The sequence below is a fragment of the Montipora foliosa genome, chromosome 2 (assembly GCF_036669935.1).
Source record: "Montipora foliosa isolate CH-2021 chromosome 2, ASM3666993v2, whole genome shotgun sequence".
Lineage (NCBI taxonomy): Eukaryota > Metazoa > Cnidaria > Anthozoa > Scleractinia > Acroporidae > Montipora > Montipora foliosa.
Window position 1 is genome coordinate 33806045 of NC_090870.1, and position 17500 is coordinate 33823544.

Genomic DNA, 17500 nt, shown 5'->3' on the forward strand with positions numbered 1-17500 from the left:
GTCATTTATTCTTCCTGCCTGTGTGGTTTGTGAAAATAAAAGGTTTCGAATTGCCCACGTTTTGATGTTACCGGTTGCTGCTTTAATAATTAAATCATGTTCTTTGCTTTCTTCTATAGAAAAATTCATTGCCTAACTAGTGAATTCCACGGTAAATTTTACGCTAATTACCGATATCGCATGAATCACGAAGCGATGAGCGCGACATCGGTTTTTCCAGTGGAATTTACTTTGCAATTCACCAGTTTGGCAATAATTTTTTCTTGAATCGCATGAGTTTGAAAAGAAAAGAAGCACAACCTCAGCGAGCGCATGGGAAAGGAAAAATCCATTTCACAGTCAACTGTCAATAGCTAGCGAAAAGGAATCACGCTAAAATTAGAAGACATAAAAACAACTTTGTCAGTCAAGGTCAAAGAAGAGTTTTACTGATGTACTTTATTCCACTTTATCTCTGAAATTGTACAAGATCATTCATATTTTGATACATTTCATTGAAACACGCCAGGTTGGCCTGGTACAAGGATCGGCAAAATACGGCAAAGAACGAAAGAAACAAGCAACTAAGAAAAGACGAACTTCAAACACGATCTGCTCCAACACTTAAATAACGCACGGTTTGGGTGCTTTACACAAACGTTTGAAAACACAAGCTGGAGAGATTTCCCTCTAATTTTAAGAGAACTCATTGCGAGTACGTGTTTTTCACATAAGGACAATTTTTTCTTGTCAGTCCAGTGTGGCCCACAGAAATGATATGTCAAACTGGATTAAAACCAGCCAAAAATGCCGAAAGAAAACATCTTCCAAACCGTTTTCCACCTGAACATGAAAAGCGTTGACTTTGCAAAAACTTTCGTTGATGTAGTATGGCCTTGTAGCCGCGACGAGCCACAGAAAGCGCGCGAGAAATGAAGCCTCGCTTATGTACAGGTGAGTTAACTTGGGTGGAGCTAGCAATCCAATCGAAAACCAGTACCTGGTCAGCTGACCTCGGTGAGCTCCGAGCCTAAGCCTGCGATATGGTCACGTGATACTGGTCAGTGGATATCTTGTTTTGACAAGTGTCAAATGATCAAAAGATGGCTGTCTAATATGAAAGATGTATGCGGTAAACTATCATGATACTGGTCACATTGGCATACATGGAGGGGTGGACGTACGGACGGACGGACGGACGTACGTACGTATGTACGAACGGTTGATGACGTCATGGCTATAAAAACAAGATTTCTCGCATCGATGGATTACCATATTTTCTTAACAATGGTGCTCCGCGCGCGCGAACCTTCAGCACGCGCGGGGCTCCGCTATTAACCTACTCAGGAAGTAACTAACAATACGCCAGCCTGAAAAAAGGACGTCTTCATTGACGTTTGAATGTAGTAACTTCCGTGGTAAAGAGTTCCACAACTCTTTGCAAAATAACGTGACTTAAGAAATGGATTTTTCACCCACCAGCTTAAGGAAACCTAAAGATTACCTACTCATTTATATATTGATTCACCGGCCCACTCATTCACTCTCGTCTAATCTCCAACAGATTAGTACCTGGCGTCTTTAAAGACTAATTATATTCTCTGCCACTCTAGAAAGCCGAAACTCTATATTCAGTCTTTTCATTTGATGGAATTGATGGAGTAAATATTACGCACAAGTTCCTACTGTACTATACCTCGGAATTACCTTTGACCCAAACCTGACCTGGAAGAATCGCATTGATGAACTGTGCCTAAACCTGTCAAAAACTGTTGGCATTCTTTCTAAACTAAGATACTACGTTAACATTGATATAACATTCGCTAATCTATTCCTTTTGATTTTTTTTTTTTTACATATGGTATTCATGTATGGGGCCTAACATATCTAACCTATTTAACGCTAATCACCATCTTAGGAAAGAAATAGATAGAAACATGACATTTTCAGAACCTGTAACACGGCAGAGCCAATACTAAAACCTCTTTTAATTTGTTAAATATTTGTTACATAATTCAGTTTGAAATCCTTCCCTTTGTCTATCAGTGGCTTCATAAAATGATCAGGCTTTCCTCTTTCTCTGATTATTTCAAACAAATATCCTCTGTTCATTCATACGCTAAATCAAGATCTGTTTCTTACTTCAGTCCAAACTATTCTTTTGCTTTGTTGCATTGATACTGACCTTCACCACCGAATAATAGAAAATAATTAATTAAATTACTCCCTTTCCCACATTTAGAAAAAAAAGATAAAGAATTCGATGATTGCTGGTTACAACAACGTTACTGATCCTTACGTTATAAATATCATTATTTGTTTGGAAGCTAGTGGCTAGGCAGTTACACTAAATTGCTGTCTGGCACTGTATTTATTAAATGAACTTTATTTTCTTTAGCCCGATGTGAGGGAATCCAGCAAATGTGGGGATTTGGAATCCGGAATCCATGGTATAAAATCCAGAATCCATGGATTTCGAGGGAATCCACGATCCATTTCGGTGGAATCCGGGATCCACTGGCAAGGGTCCGGATTTCCACGGGCTGGGATCTGAAATCCGAAGGGCCACCTGGATACCTTTACATTGGGGGATTTCTTAATATTAATGGACCTCAGTGGTTTTCTCTCAGTTGAACTGGAACTAACATGCGATGAAGGCGACATGTGGTCAAAATAATTTGCACCTAAAAAGATCCCCCCACGTATCAGCCTCTCCTTAATGCTTGTTTCCAGCGCAACCGTGAGAATACGAGTATGGCCTATTCTTTGTAATATTTGTGTGAGTTCAAATAAAAATTGACTTGTCTTGAATTAAAAAGCTGACCAGAAAAAAAAAAAATCCTCTCATTAAAACAATACCACATCCAAGTGGGACACGCGTACGCTAACCAAAGCTAAGAAAATTAAGCATACTGTTTCGAGGGGCTAGAAATTGTGGCCTCAATGGTTGCTCGATATGCTGATCCAATCTGAACTTCTGTGCATTCACCATCTTTTGGAGTAGATCCCGTAAATGTGGGAACATCATCGCAAGATCCGAGTTGTGTACTAATTATAACCAAAAACTGAAGTCCCACTTCACTGAATGGAGCAACACTGCTGAAATCCGTTGTTCCAGCCGGAAAATCTTCTAGTGTAAGTGCCACTGCATAAGTACCAGCTGCACCATTTGCACCATTGTAAGATAACTTACATAATTCCTAAAAGAAAAAAATAGGAGAAAACAAAAACAGAACATGTAGCCATTGCGTTTGAGGTTAATGATAATGATAAATGACATCATTGTATTAAAAAGGATGAAAGGAAGTTTTGGATGATAAACGTCTGGCCGCTCCTAATGATTGACGTGAATTGGGAAAAAAGAAAGAGCGACAAAGATTCTAAGGTTTCTGGCAGTAACCGGATCGAAGGACATGATGAGACAAGGCGATGACTAACATCGTGGATTTAATAATAATAATAATAATAATAATAATAATAATAATAATAATAATAATAATAATAATAATAAGAATAATAGTAATAGTAATAATAATAATAGTAATAGTAATAGTAATAGTAATAATAGTAATAATAATAATAATAATAATAATAATAATAATAATAATAATAAGGACAAAAGTGATGCCAGTGGTAGTGGTAGTAGGTGCATTGGGTTCAGTGTCAAAGAAGCTGGCAGGCCACTTGGAGCAACTAGGAATTAAGGACCGAACAAGAACGATGCAAAAGTCGGCACTCCTCGGATCGGCACGTATCCTCAGAAAAGTACTGGAAGTCTGAGGTCTCGGGATGAGACTTCAGTGGATATTTCTCCGCCGGGAAAAACTCTGTGCTTAATTCTATATAACAATAATAATAATAATAACAATAATAATAATAATAATAATAATAATACCAGATAAATTGTTGTTCTTGATAAGCAGTCAAGATCATGTCTCATAATAGACGTAGCCTTCCCATTCGACACCAGGGTGAAGAACAAGGAGCAAGTCAGCGCATCCTTACAGCGCACGCAAATTCACGTGCCACGTCATGCATCGAGCGCGCGGGCTAAGTACTAAAATGAACAATGATAGGGCAGATGCCATTGCTATAGCCTTGCTTTGATTTAACGATCTTGGATGTTCGGTGACCCCTACTTTTCTTTTCAGAAACAGATTTTACTTACAATTATCTCCACATTGTCCAAAAATGAACAAAAAAATCAATGTGGGAATTTACAAAAAATTCAAGATTTCTGTCCTCGGGACATGGAAACCTGCCATCTTGCAGCTGCAAGGCGCATGAAACTATAGTCGCTAAATGCGAACTTGTTCTTTAAGGAACCTCAACAGTTAGCTAAATTCACTTGATGGGTCCACTTAAACAAAATTTGGTAGAGAACATTTCACTTTAAAGATGTAATTGCAATATATTTGGGCTTACCGACACTGTGGCCTTATTCGCTAAAGAAGCCGGATTTTTTTCAGATTTAGGTTGTTCTTCCGGGCAAGTTCTCTCCAAAACGAAGTAGGTGGCCCCCCCACCCCCATTTTTTTACATTTCTGACATTACTGACTCATCATCTTTCAGTGGTAAAATTTGCAGAAAAAAATCAATGTTAGAAAATTTTCGCGCGAACGTCCTTATGCGAGAAATTGGGCGTGTGTGAAACTGTCACGAAGTTAAGATTATTCCGATCGTCATTGGGGCTTTGGGGATTGTGCCTAAGGGACTTCTTAAAGATCTTGAGGATTTAGAAATGACAAGTGCGTTCGCTCTGTTATAGAAAGCGTGTCTGCTGCAAGCAATTGCAAATGGAGTTGAGACACTCACCATTGATAACCGCACAATGCGTGTCATTCAAGTCAGCGTACCCGAAACCCTCCTTCCCCTCAAACAAAGTTGTTTTCATTTCTACTTGGCACTCAAACTAAAGGGTATCAAAATTGCAAAGTGGGGGGAGGGGGGGGGGGGAAGGGAGGGGGAGGGGCGTTGGGACTCTTCTTATGAACTGGAAGAGGGGTTGGAAGAAGAGGCGAATTTTCGATACAGTGTCTCAACCTTTTTGCGATTGCTTGATGAAATAATAAATAATCAAGCGTGTCTGCTAGGCTCTGTAAGAATACTCAGAAAAGTCTTGGATACTTAATTGGACTGCATGGTTGATGTTAAAAGTGAAATGGTGAAGGATTTCCCAACAGTCTGGACACCTCAGCTCTCGGGAGGAGGCCAGATGCCCACGTGGACTTTCACCTGACAGAGATCGCTGTTATAAATCGGTAATAATAATAATAATAATAATAATAATAATAATAGTAATAGTAATAATAATAGTAATAATAATAATAATAATAATAATAATAATAATAATGATGATGATGATGAAGATGATGATGATGATGATGATGATGATGATGACAATACTCTATGAAGTATTCCAAATAACCAAAAACATTTTTTAAGATAATACATTTTTAGAGCGCCAAACTCCACTAATTCAGTTCCCCGTGGCAATTACCAATAAAATAACTCTTGATTAGACTACATTAACTACGTTATTCATAATATACTATACAGGCTAATAAGAAATACAAATCAAAAGCGCCTTTAAAAAAAAAAAAACTCTTAATAGAACAATTTCGATATATTAAAATTCAGTCCTAAACAAAAGACATCATCTCGGGGCTCGGGGGAATAAATATAAGGAATTGTATAAGTTTATTCCCCAGAGCTTCGAGATGATGCCTTTTGTTTTGGACTGAATTTTAATATATCGAAAGTGGTCTATTAGCCTGAAATTACAGTAACTACATTGTCCGATACTGTTCAGGATATTAATGAAAATTACAAATCAAATGCTTACTTAAAAAGATAAGTCTTATGAGTTTCTTAATGTCCAATAGTAGTTTGTTTCATAGTTTTGGTCCTGCCAATGGGTATGCCGTATCCCCGTACCTTTTTAAATTAGCCACGGCCAGCCACATCAAGCAATTGATTGCATAGGCAATTTTCACGATGGCGTCATTTGACTACAACTACCTCAATTTAGTTTGTTTTTCTTTTAATATTTAAATTTTGTATTCCCAGTAGGATAAAAATAACAATAGCTCTAATTAACATTAGACAACCGAAACCTGAAGGATTCTGGTACTTGTAGTCATATGGCATCATCATGCAAATGTCCTATTAGCTGCCCGAGTTTTCATATTTCAGTAGGTCTCCGATATAGCTACTGTAGGTGCCTGGCCATTTAGAGCCTTAAACGCCAACAACAATATTTAAAAAATAATTCTAAATCATACAGGAAGGCATATGGTGCAAACCCCTGAAAATCGGTGCAATACGCATACGCTCATTCTAATGCTGAGGATTCAGTTTTTTTTTTTTCCAAAATGTGTCTAAGAAAAAAGACAAGGGTCTTTGAATCCCAAAGCTCAGTCTGCTATGCATTAGCGTTGTTTGCTTTTCGTTACAAAATTATGTAAAATAACTTAAAACTGGAACCTCATTAAGGACACCATACGGAAAGCTGCTTTCAGATAAAGAGGACTCTGATGAAGTTGCCCTGCGGCAACGAACTTTATCTCCATCCGGGTCGTCAACTGGAATCCTTATAGACTGGGGACATCCTTCTTGCCAGCGTATAATTGCAGGACTTCTAGATACCGGAGACGAATTAATATCTCCGGTGTCTGCACGGCGAGTGAGGTTGACAACCGCCGTAACCAACCATGTTCCGCCAGAGTATGACAGAGATATCCAGCAGCAACTGGTGTACCTAAAAAGGTGTGTGAGATTAACTTAGATTGAGACTAGAAAACGTTGTTGCTTTATAATACTCGCTCAACACTAAAATAATATCGTAAAAAAATTAATTGACGAAGAGATTTACCGTATTTACTCGTTTAAAAATGCTCTTTAAATTTCACAAGCGCCAGCCAATTACGATCATCCTATCTCATGAAAAAAAGGTGAAACATTGGAACGTTAAACATGTTTCTGTTTTAAATAATGTACTAAGCTGATCGTGCGAACCCAGGAAGATATGAAATTAGATTTGCGTTTGGTCGATGAGGACACGAGTGCCAGAATTTTAGTTTAAAATCCTTGATAAACCCTCCCTTTTAAGATAACAAGACAAATTATTCATTACTGGGGTTAATTCTGTGGAGGAAAATGAGGCAAAAAATAAAATACAAAAAGTACCTTACACGCCATTCGTTAACCTGCGAAGGAAAGGAATAAGTAAAGTTGTTCTCTCCTATGGACCAATCCTCCACGGTACTGTAATCAGTGCACCGAAATCCAGTATCTCCAATCTTTCTTGAGTTGCACAGGTAGGAGTAATAATAGCTGACGCAGTCTGCGTTCCACGAACCACCAGATCCAAGTAAACTGCCGCTACTTATTGTATTCTGATTGCAGAAGTACGAGGATGAAAATGATCGTCGAAAACCCAAACGAAATGTCATTTTTAGCTGGCAAAATAGAACACAGAAAAAACTTGTTTTATCTCAGAAAGAATTTGTTTTATCGCAGGTTTGAATTATAATTATTGCTATCGTTCCTTTATTGACGTTATTTTCCCGCCAAAAGACAGTTAATAATAACGAGAATGACGATATTAAAATAGTAAACAAAAAGATCCTGTAATTTTCAGTGATGTCCTGAATCGCTTGCAAACAAACTGCTCGGAAAAAAAAGGCACGCCCAAGAATTCGCTGGCTTCATCCTCAGCAATCTAGTGCAATAATTTTGCAGTAAGCGTACCGCTGTAGCAAGAATCATCCAACAATGGGAAACTGGATGTAAAACAAATCCGCCTTTAGTCATGGTCCATTTTACATGCCAAGTGATCTAATCTTGTTTAAACTGGTCTCGTCGTTACCGCATACATAGACGACCAAGTGCGTTATTGGCGAATCAAGCCTATTTTTTAGGTAGGTAGCAAGCACCAAAAAAAGTGTAACTCTTATATTAGCAAATGCGCCTAATTCGAGAAAATAGGGGGTTTTACGTGTGTAACTACCAGTAGAGAATTAATGTCTACGAAAACATTACACTTATCAGTTTATTCAAAACATGAAAATGTCTACGAATGACGCTTATGTCAATATTGCTATTTATTAAAACCTTGATCATCGTAAAATGCAATTCTAGAGTTTTAAATGGCTTAGCCATCACGATATATGAACTATAATATCAAGCTCTACAAATGTCATTAACTGTACGCATCCCTTTTCTGTTTTTACAAAATAAAGTAGTGAAGATTTATTCATAATTTGTGGGCGTTTTAAGTAAAAACAATTATTCCACTCGCGCTCGTTAGATATGAGGTAACCAGACGCTCCATGAGCGTACAATACGTTGTCTGTGGTACGTGTTACTCAAAAACAGAAGGGATTGAGTTGGGTGGTATTGAACTGCAGCGTTCCAGGCATTTTGTTCAAGTCGGGGGTAACTAAGACCATTTAAGGGGTCACCCAGAAGTCGTGCCAGCAGAGGCCCTTTGGCTCACACGTTCATACGACAAAACGGATCTTTTTCTGAGGCTAATAACCTGGCTACCAGCCTATCAATCATTTTTCAGAAAGAAAAAATTCCTGTCATCTTTAGAGAAAATAGACACGCATTGAGTACATATGGCAGTGCAGTAACACAGTACTTTATTCCATATTGTCAACTGAGCTGCGTTTTGTCTTCCAGGAGATTCAAGTTGTTTTTGCGTAATATGTAGCTCTAATAGTACACGATATATTTTGGTATTGTCTATCATTGTAGTGCCATGGTAGAAGTCTTAGGTAAATAGCCCCCTGAGAAGACATGTGGTTACTAGCAAAGTACTAAACCCAGAAAAATTGAAGAAAATGAAAGGGAATCGAGAAACGTTGGCTTCTAGGCTGACATTTTAATTATTTTCAAGTTTCCTTACAACTTCTTTTCACCAAAAGTTTAAGCGTGCACTCTGAGCGACTTGACAGCTTTGTAATACAAAAGTTCACTGAAGTTTATCCCTGTCGCGGGGTTAGTATCTGGATGGGTGACCTAAAAAACATACCACTTTGTAACAGAAAGATAGGACCGAAAATTCTATTTTAACGCTCAAAAATGCGAATTAAGCAAGGTACAGATTTTGTTAGCTTGTTTCATGCAAAACAAATATTTTGCCATCAGCAACAAACTTTACGACATGAAAACAATAATTCTCAAAAAAGAAACGACAGTTTTCAATTTACCAAACATGTTTCGACATACTCATGTCATCTTCAGTTGTAAATGAGCTTTTTCAACGGTTGTACATTTGAATTTGTATTAAGGTACGTACAAAATTACGTGTCAGAACTTTCGGACAGTTTGAATATGAAGTATGAAATGCACAGAAAACAAAAATAGCGCACATAGCAATATAATAAAAGACAAAAGAGCAAACTTCTACGCACTTCTATAAACTCCCTTATGTTGGCCGGTTTTCTGAAATCGCCCAGACTAAGTTAAGACAACTACTCAAACATTATTGTAAAGCTGATTTAGATATTAAGTTGGTCTTTAGTAGTTTAAACTTAGAAACATGTTCAGCGTGAAAGATTCAGTACCGCAAGGTCTACGTTCGAGTGTCGTTTGTAAATTCTTGTGTGCTGGCTGTAATGCCAGCTACATGGGCGAGACCACTCGCCACCTTTGTACACGTGCTCGTGAGCATCTCTTGTCGGATAAGTCTTCGCATGTTTACAGACACCTGCAGTCATCTAGGGCCTGTCGTGACTCTTGTAAAACAGAATGTTTCACGATCTTAGATTCTGCCGCCTCAAAATTCCAAATTAAGATCAAAGAGGCATTGCACATTAAGTGGGAAAATCCCATTCTTAATTAGCAGTTGAGGCATTTAGATTTGTCTCTTTTTTTTTAATTACGCTGTTCTTTTGTCTTTTATTTTATTGCTATGTGCGCTATTTTTGTTTTCTGCGCATTTCATACTTCATATTCAAATTGTATGCAAGTTCTGACACGTACTTTTGTACGTACCTTAATATAAATTCAAATGTACAACCGTTGAAAAAGCTAATTTGCAACTGAAGATGACATGAGTATGTCGAAACATGTTTTGTAAATTGAAAACTGTCGTTTCTTTTTTGAGTTATTATTACTCTGCTATCGTTACGTCCGTTTGGACATGAAAACAACATTAATTTGAACCGCGAATATTAAAAAGTTGCCATTAGCGAAAAACATTTTGGGATATTTTTGCTATGATCAATTTTGTTATTGTACATTTGGCAGCACCAGTGCAAAATGGAAATTGACATCGAATTCAGCGGGCGCCGTGATCAAGTTACCGCGGCCTGTTTAATTTACTCGTGAAACAGTGAAGCATCTGTGTCAAATGATGGCAAGATAAAGTTTTACACGACGTGTGCGAATTCAACACAAAAATCTCCCACCTCTTGAGGTTGACCATTGTGTCTTCAAAGTCAAAAATTTACTCTCCAAGACGAGCTGACTTATCATCTGGTAATTCCATCGTTTGGAAATAACAGCGACTTTATTATTAACCAGCGTCACAATTTTTTGCTGATTTTGGGGCTCATTTTGTTGAAACTCAAGCTCGCTTCCAACTGTTTTTTTTTTCCTGCCTTATGCACGCGCTGCTTACAGTGCACTACCACAAAAATCCTCCCGTATCACATTTCAACATACGTATGCAAATTTGTTAAGCTCGAAAATTATACAACATGATAAATTTACAAAGGCTGGAAATCTCACAAAAACCTTTTCCAGCGAAAAATTTATTGAAACAACAACATATTTGCTATTAGAGGCAAAAAACCCTTCCTATTTCAATTGCGTGCGTGCAAACAAGACACACAATCCGTGTCACAAACCATATGCAATTAAATACAGATACAGTTCACATCAGATACAGTTCACATCAAACCCTTTTCGAAAGAACCTTGACCGTAAATAATAAAGAACAAAACAAACAACAAGCTTTCATTCAAATAATTCTTCACTGTCTTTTTTCCTTTTTTTTTTACCTTTGCAGAGTTGAGTACAAAATAAATGTAAATTGCCAGACAACTTAGATGGAGGTTGCAGTGCAGGTTAATTAAATGTTCTCCTGTGTGCACCAGAGAAATCTACGCATTACCCAACCCCTTGAAACCTAACAAAATACGAACAGAAGACTCTATGCACTTCGTCAATCCACTTAGCAGGGGAGTGACAGGCAAGACTTTTACCGACACGGAAAAAAATAAAAAGTAGAAATAAAACAGAGAAATATTACCCATTTTCCAACTGGGATTGCCATATTGGCAAACCAGTAATTATAGCAAACTCGACGCTACGCGCCTCGTTGGCTATCTATTATCTCCAATCCAGCAAGCGCGAGTGGAATAACTGTTAATTAGTCTTCGTAATATAATTCAGCTTTCATTAGTTTTAATTGTAAATAGGTTTGCTTTGGTCATCTATTCCGTTCCTCAAACTTACTGGATGTTCCAAACTCCGAGAGATAGTTTGTTTAACCTAATATTATCCTGTCCTCTTTTCCTTATCTTTCGTCTTGTTCACTGTACTGATCCGAACTAACTTACTGTCCACATCTCCCTTGATATGTGTTATCACTCGTAAAGAACATTTGCAAGGGGATTATTAACGAAGTGGCACATGGAGTGTCAGTGGTAAAAGTGCATCCAGTGAGGTGTAGTGAGTGTATCGTCCACTAATCGTCGATAAATCTTGTATAATTCTACTTACTTACTTACTTACAGTATGTAATTATTATCTGTAAATATTTCACTTGACGTAAAATAAATGTTAGAGACCTTGATAAAAAAAAAAAGAATGGTAATGGTTACCGTAATGAATTTACATTGAATATATAGATAGCGCGGCACTTTTTTTAAACATAAATTTAAATGCGCTTTATGAGCAAGCAATCTATGGGTCAAATCGGACATCAGCATGTACAGGCGTCCCTGGCAGCCGCCATTTAGCGATTTCAACCAACCAATAAAAAAAGGCCTGACCACAACACCGGAAACTCCATGCCCTACTCTTCGCAAACAGTGTATGGTTCTCTAGCGTCCCACAGAATTAATCAACAATCAAGTGTTGTGAGACTGGCACTACAGCTTATGGTCCTTATCCTGGAAGGTTTGAAAGTAGATCTCTCTTCTTCCCTTCCCGTGGAGAGGCCGAAGAAGACAAAACAGTGATACATTTCAAAAATATCTTTTTTAACATATTGAAAAGCATTCGATTCAATAGAATACGACTACATTAATGATAAAATAATTCCTAGAAGAGCTTCGGAGTCCCTAACTTTGGATCATAACCATTTGTCAATTTAGAAGCAAGACTAATAAAGATAAAACATTTAACGATTATTAGCATATTTAAGAAGGAACTGAGACCTACCAAAAGTTAACAACAACGTATTAACTGTGATCAAAGAAATAAGAGTGAGGGGTTTCGTGCTGTTCAATGAAGTGTACGGATAACTGACTTGGGTTAAACATGTGGGCTCAAGAGAGCACCAAGATGCACCATGGTTAACATTATGAATGGAGCTGTTATCTCTTGGGATCATCACTGCAAGCAACTTAACCTCGCAAGAGAGCATAAAGGGACATAAGCAATCCGACTTACAGCTGACCCCAATCCGAGTGTTGAATCGTGCATTTGAACATTTATTTCCACTCAGAACGGATAAAAAGGGCTCCTAACTCCATATGGAAGAGAAAAAAAAGAAAATGTACCACTCACCATTCAAGATACGAATTAAAATTAGCGACGTTTTAGTATAAAATAATTGATTCACATAATTTTGCCTGCAAGTAGTTTATCGAAATAAATGAAAGAAGAATAAAGGTTCCTTTTCAAATTTCCCTTCTCTGCCCATCTTAAAATCAAAGTGAAACTGGCATCCTCATATTTCTCGGTTATTAATTTTAAAATTGGTGTTCCCGTTGCAGGGGCATCAAGGTAGAAAGCAGTTATGACGCAGTGGTGAAAGCACTCGCCACCAACCAATGTGGCCGGGGTTCCACTCCCAGCCTGAGACTAGATCATGCCGAGGTGGACTGAGTTTGTTGCGTGTGCTTGCTTTTTCTTTAAAAATTCATGCGGTTAAAGAAAAATTCATTGCCAAACTGGTAAATCCAAAGTAAATTTTACTCGAAAAACCGATAGCGCCTCTCATCGCTTAGTGATTCATGCGATATTGATTTTTAGCGTAAAACTCACCGTGGAATTCACTAGTTAGGCAATGAATTTTTCTATAGAAGAAATCAAAGAAAATGATTTAATTATTTAAACATGAAAACGCGGGCAATTCGACACCTTTTGTTTTCACTAGCCCTACAGGTAGTAAGAGTAAATAACCAGGGAGCTCCGCTTTTAGGCTTGGCTAAATCTATATGTTATCGAAATATCATTTGATGCGCGTTTTTCCAAATCTGCATGTATGTGCACATTTCTACTGCCTTATTGTATACCTTTAAATTATACTACACAAACCCATTCAGTATTTATAGGCCCAATAAGAATACTGGAATGAATTCTCGTATTTTCATTAAATTCCAAATAAGCCGGAAAGGGTTCGTTCACGGGAATAAACCATGTCGCTTTCTGCGTTGTTCCATCTTCTGCATCCCAGAAAGTTTCGGCGAGCATGCATTTTTTGGCAATGAACTTCATTTTCATTGTTCAGTGATACTGTGTGCGGAGTATTCTTTAAAAAATGATTGGAATGTCTTACGGTATACAGAAGACTGAGTCACCATGAAAATATCTTTGTTCGCTTTGCGGGAAGTGTAGCTATGACTCGAACTCTACTCTTCACCCGTGCCAATTTATACAAAAGGTGAACAATTGAGCCACTCTTTGGCGATTTCAGTGCTCGTCGTACGTGAGACATTGCAACAAAAGACCGACAAAAGAAAATTCCAGCCAAAGAAATGCCCCAAGCAATTCACTCTGATGAAGGGCTGACGCACGAAACGTAAGATCACAAATTATTTTTACGGTGCATGATTACTGATGGCGCGATTTTGTCTCGAAAATGATTTAAGAGTGGTGGGTAAACGTATTCCTGAAGGCAATTAGATGGTAAACCGGGCGATCAAAGAAAGAAATAGCACTGCACTCTAGAACGTCTCATTTAACAAACGATCAATTTGTCACACCCTTTGTCTTTTAAGAAGGGTCAGAATTCAAAGCTAAAATAGACAAAAGTTGCAGTCTATAATTGATCAGAATATACAACGCTGCAGCGAAGTTTTAGAAGTTATTTCACTCAAGCTTGCACTTTTCTTTTCCGATTGTCGAGTAAAGCTAGATGGTCTCTCGAAAAACAAATGCTTGTGGCCTCTGTACTCTGTTAAGTATCACAGGATAAAAGCACGATAGCCAACAAATAACTGCCCCCTGTTTGTCACACTCTTTAACTTTTAATAATGAGAACCACAGGGAATATAAAGTTGAAATGTACCCATGGAACACCTTAAGACCTCCCAGGAGATCGTTAAACACGTGTCCGTGCATTCTGGATCGAATTGAAATACGAAAGGTCGATACATTTGGAAGCCGATACAAAATATAAAAGGTCTTTTTTTCTTAAAGTGATCAGTCATTGTGAATAACTTAGACGCCAAATCATTCCAAAAGTCAGGCCACTGTATCTCATACCAAACCCTTCCTCGTTTCTGTCGACTGACAAGTAATAGCTTCCCTGCGAACCTATTTGTGCCTCAAGGTGCTTGAGAAAGCGCAAAGTCAACGGATTCACAATATTCAGCGTTGTTTGAACTCGAGTGTTCTTTGCTTCACTCAAGCATGCTTTGCTCTGCTATCGTTTGTCTATTCGGCTTGCACTTCATTAAGAGACTGATTCATGATCTCCTATCCTTTGAAATGGGCTTAATTTGTCAGGGAAAAAAAAATCTACCATGAAAGTTGTTGGACTCTTGCATTTCATCATTTTTGGACTAAATTGAATCTCTAGGCGCATGACAAAATAATCAAAACTAGCAACTGACCGAAAGTTTGTTTTCTTTCAGAAAAAAATCATGAACAAATAACTAAAAGAAGAATGAAAGCAATATGCTCTTTTGCAGTGTCGACCGATTCTTTCCTACGGGCTGCTGGATGTAGTCGCAGCATCTTCGGAAAACGCGCCCGCACATGAAAATCTTCAGTTAAAGGCATACTTCTTTTGGTAAAGAATCATCACGTTGGCACCAGAAGTAAACGTTCAGAAGGTATGGTAACCACGATAAACGTAGTTAATGAACAACCCAGAAGCTCTTTAGTGCAGACAAAAACAAGAAAGTGAAGAAAACAACGTGGCTTAAACAATCTAATGAAGTTTTGCAAAGTTTTTAGCAACAAAGACGAAATTTAAGTTTGTCCTGGGTTTCATAACCTCGTTGCATTCTGAAAATGAGCTCGATTAAGTGTCATTCCATGTTAAACCATATTACGAACATTCTTACTATATGCTTCTTTCAGTGCCTCAAATTACTACATTTGTACGTTTCATTTGCCTGGAGCTGCTGAGGGGATCCGTTTGCGTGGGTGTGTTCGTCTCTCGAACCATCTAAACTAAACTAAAGTATTAACCTAAACTAAGCTAGACTAAACTAACTATATAACTATACTATCTATCTAGACTAACTTAAATTCATAATTAGTCATAATATTCAGTTACCGTACGGCTGTAGCCGTCTGCTGGCGAAAACGAAATACTCCCAAACCGGAAGTGCGATGCCCGAGATAATGCCAACCACTGTAGAACGATAAGGGACGCAAAAAGAGCTGTGATCCAGCGAGTCATGTTTTGTCCCGTTGGGATAGAAGACTTTGTTGGTTTTGACTGCTAGTAGGAAGACCGCGAGAAATCCGTCAACAGAACTTAAATTCAAGGTCGTTCCAAGGAGTCGCCTAGTGAGTCTGAACAAACACCTTTTCGTGTCCTCCAAAATTATTCATCACTCCATTCGCTTTAACCAATAACGAAAGGTAAAAATAGTAAAAATAGGTCACCTTAACAATAGCGCATTAGAATGCAGCCCACAAGATCGCAAATTACTATTTTTTGTCTTTTGAAATCATTCCAGCCGAGTGGACACAATGGAACGCCCTTCTTTCATTAATACTCCTCGAGGTTTGCAGTTAGCTTTTTGTTCTCTTATTGCTGTGATAGCATATTGTTCGTATTTCTAACGTTCGTTAACCTTCACGTAGTGATAAAGAAAGAGTCCATTAGCAAAAGAGAATTCAGAAATCATTTTCTATCAAGTCTTATTTTTTCGAAAGGGTGTGCCGCCCTTAATATTCCTCGGATTTGTCTTAGAATGATTACATTCATAACAATAGCCGTTGTCTCAAACGCAAAGTTACTCAACAGTCGATTGATTTTCGTGGGAGTAAATATGCAATGCATGATAAATATATTGCTGGTTTGCGCACTCTCTCTTTTCTTCTTAGAAACATGGCAATTTGCCCATTGGCAACAATCGTCTTGAATTGTATCCTTTTGGACTAAATTGGGATCTCGAGGCTCATGAGAGAACAGATCAAACCTAGCAACGGACCAACTACACTAATTCTACATCGTTATACGCATAGCTCCGAGAAGTGCAGTGATTGGGCAGTACTAAAACGCGGCGATGACTTACAACACTTATCCCTCGAATGCAGTTACTAAGGGGAATTTCTTTATTAGTATTTTGGTCACCACACACATCCTATAACACGATACTATATATCATTTGTTTATTTGTAAAGATTACACCATCCTCTTTTTTCTCCGTTAAGCGTTGTCCGCCCGACCCAGATTTTTGGCATTTTCACAAAAAAAGAGCTCACGTAATTAAACCATTTTTCACTTCAAATAATTCTTTTAACCTACAAAATCAGCACAATAACAACATGGAGAAAAACAGTCTGTTGTCTTAATTTTACAATAACATCAACCAACGTTTCCGCCATATTAATTTTGGGTTCATGTTTCGTTTCCAGGCTCAACAGCAATGATACTGGGGTGGCAGGCCTCTTATTCCGAGACTTCCAGTGACTTTTTTTAGCTTTTTTTTTTTTGTTCAATCCCAACGACCGACAGACCCAATATCAGGAAACGCATTCGACGGTAAACGAAAAAAAAAATGGCCTTACTGTAATTCTGTATTTATATGTATATCATTTTCCAAGTAAATAGTGTGGAATAAAATGAACCTAAGAAAATGCATAAATGTGTCCATTCTCGGCTCAATTCCCTCAGCGCAACTAACAATAAGAGGCTAAAAATACACGTAATTAGAGAGCTTACGAATCGACGACTTTCGCACGACGGCGCCGTTGAGTCACGTCACGTCATAGTCCGGCGTCGTCGTCATGTAGAAATTTTAATTTACGATTCAGCAAAGACGACGACGTTTGTTCGCGGGTGGCAAATTTTCCCGCCGTTTCTGAAGTTTGTTTTTATCGTTATTCGAACCAAAATGCCTAACTTCAGAGAAACGAGAGCTTGTATAGC

General features: G+C 38.0%; 1 protein-coding gene across 1 annotated transcript in view; it reads right to left on the reverse strand.

Annotated features, from left to right (window-relative positions):
- The window catches only part of LOC137992903 (uncharacterized), a 39324-nt gene extending 23407 nt beyond the window's left edge, over positions 1-15917 (reverse strand). Inside the window, exons 1-4 of the mRNA XM_068838465.1 lie at positions 15674-15917; positions 7168-7439; positions 6466-6739; positions 2893-3179 (exon numbers count right to left, since the gene is read on the reverse strand). Of these exons, the coding sequence (XP_068694566.1) occupies positions 2893-3179; positions 6466-6739; positions 7168-7439; positions 15674-15799 (959 nt within the window). The 5' untranslated portion in view covers positions 15800-15917. The remainder of the gene's footprint in view (positions 1-2892; positions 3180-6465; positions 6740-7167; positions 7440-15673) is intronic.
- Between the last annotated feature and the right edge of the window lie 1583 nt (positions 15918-17500).